Source organism: Etheostoma spectabile, chromosome 13 (genome assembly GCF_008692095.1).
Source record: "Etheostoma spectabile isolate EspeVRDwgs_2016 chromosome 13, UIUC_Espe_1.0, whole genome shotgun sequence".
Taxonomy (NCBI): domain Eukaryota; kingdom Metazoa; phylum Chordata; class Actinopteri; order Perciformes; family Percidae; genus Etheostoma; species Etheostoma spectabile.
Genome location: NC_045745.1, coordinates 6,738,683 through 6,744,430, shown reverse-complemented (window position 1 = coordinate 6,744,430; position 5,748 = coordinate 6,738,683). Strand labels below are relative to the sequence as shown.

General features: G+C 38.8%; 1 protein-coding gene across 2 annotated transcripts in view; it reads right to left on the bottom strand.

The window, feature by feature from the left end:
- umodl1 (uromodulin-like 1) overlaps positions 1–5,290 on the bottom strand; it is a 17,666-nt gene extending 12,376 nt beyond the window's left edge. For both annotated transcript variants that reach the window (XM_032533785.1, XM_032533784.1), the window contains exons 1-5: positions 3,889–5,290; positions 3,112–3,354; positions 2,683–2,841; positions 1,669–1,796; positions 1,297–1,480 (exon numbers count right to left, since the gene is read on the bottom strand). In XM_032533785.1, the coding sequence (XP_032389676.1) occupies positions 1,297–1,480; positions 1,669–1,796; positions 2,683–2,841; positions 3,112–3,354; positions 3,889–3,964 (790 nt within the window). In that variant the 5' untranslated portion in view covers positions 3,965–5,290. The remainder of the gene's footprint in view (positions 1–1,296; positions 1,481–1,668; positions 1,797–2,682; positions 2,842–3,111; positions 3,355–3,888) is intronic.
- Between the last annotated feature and the right edge of the window lie 458 nt (positions 5,291–5,748).

Below are 5,748 nucleotides of genomic sequence, written 5' to 3'. Positions count from 1 at the left end.
TTTTGTGGTGAGGACGTAGAAGAGGTTTTCTTCTGATGACTCTTCCATGAAGACCGTGTTTGTACGAGTATCTCTTTATAGTGGATTGGTATAGCACAACTCGAGTGTCTGCAGGTCTTTCTGGTGGATCGGGCAGTCTAACGGGGGTCTGGACTTGCTTTTCTTCCAATCCTGCGAGCTGTTTAATATTGTTTTTGGTCTTCCAGATCTTTAACTTCCACTGTTCCTGAAGACGGCCATTTCTAAATTACATTCCCAACAGAGGATATTAGCATCTGAAAACGCTTTGCTATCTTCTTCTAGCCTTCTCCTGCTTTGTGAGCGTCAACTATTTTCAGTTTCCTAGACAACTGCTTAGAAGAAGCCATGGTGCTGATTGTTGGGGGGGGTCAGATGAGTCTGGGCCCCGGTGCTGATTATTGGGGGGGGGGGGGGGGGTCAGATGAGTCTGGGCATTAAAACCTTAAGATTGACATCACCTGGTCTTTAGACATGATTGAGAACAATCGATGACGCTGTCAGGTCTCAGCTTTCCAAAAGGGGGGGGGGTGCGGTGCATGTTAGTAACTCTGCAGGGGGCCCAAACTATTGCAGACGTCATTTTTTTGCTTTCTGTTATTTTGAAAGTGTTAAAAATGGAAATAATATCTTACTTTTTGTGACATATTGTACGAATGTCTAATCTGTCATTTGATGCCTTTGAGATTTTTCCATCTTTTCTTGGCTTCTTTATGCACATTAATATACATTTTTACTGGTTGCCTAAACTTTTGAGCCCCACTTTAAAGGCTAGGGAATTCAGAGGAGCCTAAAAATAACAAAATGTCATTATCACGCTGGCATGAAGTGATGAATTAAATATGTGCTTACAGTGTAGAGAAGGAAATTAACCATCTGTATAAAAAACATTTGGAAGGCAACGCGATGTGTTCGACGTGATGCCGAGCTTGTCACTGTCTTTTGCGCAAATGTAACAAGTATGAAATAATGATTCATCATTACAATCTGTGTGTGTGTGTGTGTGTGTGTGTGTGTGTGTGTGTGTGTGTGTGTGTGTGTGTGTGTTATTTTCCGTTATTGCAAGAAACATCCCACAGATGACTGTCACTCAAGTAGAAGTGGTGGGAGAAGGAAGCTGTGCTGCCACTGAGTCATTCTTTCCTGAACACCGTGTTCTCTGCAACATGAATCATTCTCAAAACTACAAGAATGCCATTGCTCTGAAGAAAAGAGCCCGGAGAAGCTTCACTGAGACGTGAGTGCTGCTCTGGAGAACAACTGTGTCTCTGTCCTCACCTTCCACGGTTACAGATGACACCTCCAGTATGTGTTTGAGGAGATGATGCAGCTTTGACGTGACATTGTACAGTGAAAGAGTATTGTTGCAGTCAATCAGTAGTGAAGTGGCAGTTCTGTAGGGATGCACAGGCTGTGAGCTGAGGTAATAAACTGAAACATCAGACTGCAGAGCTCCAGTCACCTATTAATGATAGAGACACAAAGCATAATCCCTGTGAAATTATTTTAAAGGAAATTCTTCAGAATCAAAAAAAGACAAGCTGAGGGCTTGGTATATCTTTTAGTCATTTCAGTATTGGTCTTATTATGTAAGCAGCCGGGGTGTTATTAGCTGTAGTAGAAGCGTATTAGTGTTAGCAGTAGTATTACCATTGCTTGTAGCAATCGTGTGTGATCCAGATGTCCTCTTTCATTGGACATCAGTTCATCATAATCTGTCTTCACTGTCACTGTTGCATTAAAACGGGATCCTCCATTCTCAGAATGATTTGTTGAGCCTGAAAGTTAAGTTAAATCACAAGGAAAACACAGGTTTTCTCACTTACAACTTGTGGAATATAGAAAGGAAGGTTGAAATAAAATAGGGTGAAATTAATTTAAAATACAATCTCCTATTCTTCCAAAATTATTAGACTACCCTCTGTTCAGCTAAAAGGAAAAATACACAAACGAGTCTTTTTGTCCTCTCCCTACCCACCTAAAAATTTCCCGTACAGTCCCTAACATGCAGTAACGTTTGGGTTTATTTTCCCTGGTTATGAGATAAAGGTATGGGAAAACAATTTGACCACAGTTAAAAACCACAGACCTTACTTTCAACCGCTTTTAATAATTAATTAATTAATTAATTAATTAATAATAATAATAAAAATAATAACTTTTGAAAGAAAACACATTCCTTAGAAATATTTAACATTTCTAATATTAAATATTAGAAATGAAAACTTGAATTCATGAGAATAAAACCCAGCCTTGCTTAATTCACTCATTTGCTTTGAGCTAGCCTTACTTGGTCTGGGATGACCAGGAACGTATGGTGGTTGTTAGCTAACATTAGAAAAGTTTAGATAGCTATTGTTGTGTAACCTGACTCATAGTCACTCATTTTAATTGTGCTACTTTTACACTACATTTTATCATGAGCTAGTATCCTGTACTTGTAACTTGAAGCCACAGCTGCACAGCAAATGTTACATATGCCCACTTTATATGTAAAGTTTTCAGTGCTTTGAACATGATAAACAACATTCCTTCACCTCTGTTGAGCTGTCTGACACTATCTTCAAGACTAGAAATCAGTGGCTGAAACGACCCATTAATAAGAGTATACTTAAATGCATACTTGCATACTTTTAAAAACAAAAAACAATCAGTGCCACTAACTTGCAGGATCACTGCAGACAGAGCGACCCGATCTTTGGCAGCATTTCTGCCAGCCTGGGCAGTCCATGTCCCACTCACAGTCCTCAGATCTGGGAAAGAATCCATCTGCAGATGGACAGGATCCTGGCTTGGCAGTGAACTCAACACTCCTGCTTACAGCTTCATTCAAAGGAAATAACATGTTACAGGCCATATATTAGCAGCAGGATATTTGTAGCACTGCAGTTTCCATGCATCCATCTGGTGTCTTGCACACAGTACCACATGCTGAAAGGTCACGCTGCTTACTTGTCTGTTTTATGCTATATCATAACATTTTACAAGCACTTGTACAAAGACAATTGAAATCTAAGAGCAAACAGAGCCATATGTGCACTTCTTTAATCTTGAAACCTACTGATGGAAATATGATGTGCAGTATATACTCACGCAGGGCACAGTAATGGCCGACTTGCACATAGCCTGTGCAGCATCCAGTAACTTGCTCCATCATGGTCTTGTACTCGGTCTGATGGATCGTCCTGTAAAGTGTGTCTGTACATGTCTTCCAGAGGAGCCAGCCACCACAAGGCTTTATCACAGTATAGGGGACCGTATGCATCACCAGGACACTCACATTCCTAGTCTTATTGTGCATACATAGATGATAGCCAGACGCAGACAAGCTATTTCCTGGAATAAAATATATCTTGTCAGTTTCTTTGGTAGTTATTCTCAGATTTTACGTTTTGGTTGGGCAATATATCAATTTTAAATAAATACTGTGATATGAGACTAGATGTCGTCTTAGATTTTGGATATCGTGATATTGTAATATAACATAAGTGCTGTCTTTTTTCTGGATTTACAGTCTGCATTACAGTAAAATGATGTCAAACTAACAAGACTGTTTTGTTCTATTATTTGCCTTTACCCACTTAGTCATTATATCCACATTACTGATGATTATTTATCTAAAATCTCATTGTGTAACTATTTTGTGAAAACACCAATTGTCAACCCTACAATATCGATATTAAGGTATTTGGTCAAAAATATTGTGATATTTATTTTATCATGTCTAACACAATAATTGCCTATCACCTATGCCATCATTAAAAACAAATGAAAGCATGCAAAGCAATAAATATAAATCCTCATAATGCCAAATTCTGTTGTGGCAATACATCAACTTCATGTTAATCCGACATCTGTGTAGAGGCCTACCTTCATGCATAGTGTCTGTTCCCCCACACAGAGCCAGCAGGGCCGTCGCCACCCAGAAGGAGAGCATCCAACTCATTTTTCACAGATCAAAATCTCAACTACATATTTAACGACCACATTCTACGTGCTTGTTTCTCTTTGAGATGATGCTAAGTCACTGTTTAGGGCGTACTCAAAGACTAAATCCTCTGTGGCTCTGTCTTTCTCCTCCCCTCGTCGCACCATCAGTCCCTCATGGACCACAAAATCATGACAGCCAGTAGGTAGATATTGTGAGAATGTTACAAAATTACATGAATCTTTTCAAGAATATTACAATATTCAGTCAAATGTGATACATTTCTTTGCCGTGACGTATGGCAGCATGACAAGCTAGTGAGTCAGTATATTACTGACTATGGTCTATGGTATATCATAAAGAGAAACGTCTTTGGTTATTATGATTTTCACGAGTAAAGCCCAGCACTCGCTTTTATTATTTAGGAATAAATAAGTGGTCATTTTACTCATTCTTTGGTGGTGTCAGTAAACATGTTTGTGATGCCAGGGAGAGAGATGTGGGATGGGAGAAGTCAAAGTCCCTAATGACTTGGTTTCCACACAGGTAACCATGGCAGTGCATGCTATGCTGCTGGCATTAACAGCCTGTATCAGGCAAGAAGGAGTGAGAACTTTCCTGCCATTTTCCCCACATGCCTTCTTTCTCATTATGTGAAAAAAATCAGGATGCGTTGGCTGTCAAAGATATTCTAAAAATAAAAAAGAACTACATCACGATTCTTTTACTTTGACTCTGTGAATGTGACACGCATTCATGTTTGATGAAAGAAAATTCTACAGGTCCTCTGTATTCTTTTACATATTTAAATGCATATTTTCTTCATTCTTTTTAAATGTAGTAATTAATGTAATGGTGCTCCTTTTATAGTAATGAGGTGTGAGAATGTGCATGATTAACTATCCTTCAGTCATTAGGTGATAATGATTGGGTATCTGCTGATGCAGTGGAGCATGTGGATGTAGGGAGATGCAGGGCTACAGGCTGAGTTAACTAAGGTCACTACATATGAAATACAATTACACCACAGAATTAATAAAAAAATCATCAGTTCAATAGAACATGGTTTTAAACTGTACTGTACGTTTCACCAACAGTGCCGCACCGGATTGGGTCATGAGACTGTTGCCAGGTACTGTCCGTGACATGGCTTCCCTGGAACAGGCCTGCAAGTCAAATAAACATAGCAACAAGTCCCCACTGGATGCCAGTAATGACCAACCTACTGCAGTGCTATAGTGACTTCCATTTAATCACAGACCTAATTGGTTTCACTGGGGTTAGGGGGAGGGGAGATTATATGTCCACCCTATACTAACCTATCGTTTAAACCTACCAAAGACACTCTCTTCTGTTGTTAGATACATACAATAGGTACTAAAAACTAATATTTATATGTAATATATATATATATTTTATATATATATATATACACACATACAGTGGGGCTCGAAAGTTTGGGCACCCCAGGTAAAAATTTGTATTACTGTGCATAAAGAAGCCAAGAAAGGATGGAAAAATCTCAAAGGCTTCAAATGATATACTAAAATATATAATTTATTCGATATAATATGTACACAAAAAGTTAGATTTTATTTCCATCATTTACACTTCAAAATAAACAGAAAACAAAGAAATTGCGTCTCTCAAGTTTGGGCACGCAGAGTTAATCCTTGTTTTTATTGAATCCATTTTTCCTTCTACTCGTGAAATGTTCCCTGTGCCACTGGCTGCAAACAACCCCAAAGCATGATTGATCCCCCCCATGCCTAACCGTTGGACAGAGGTTCTTTTTATTAAAT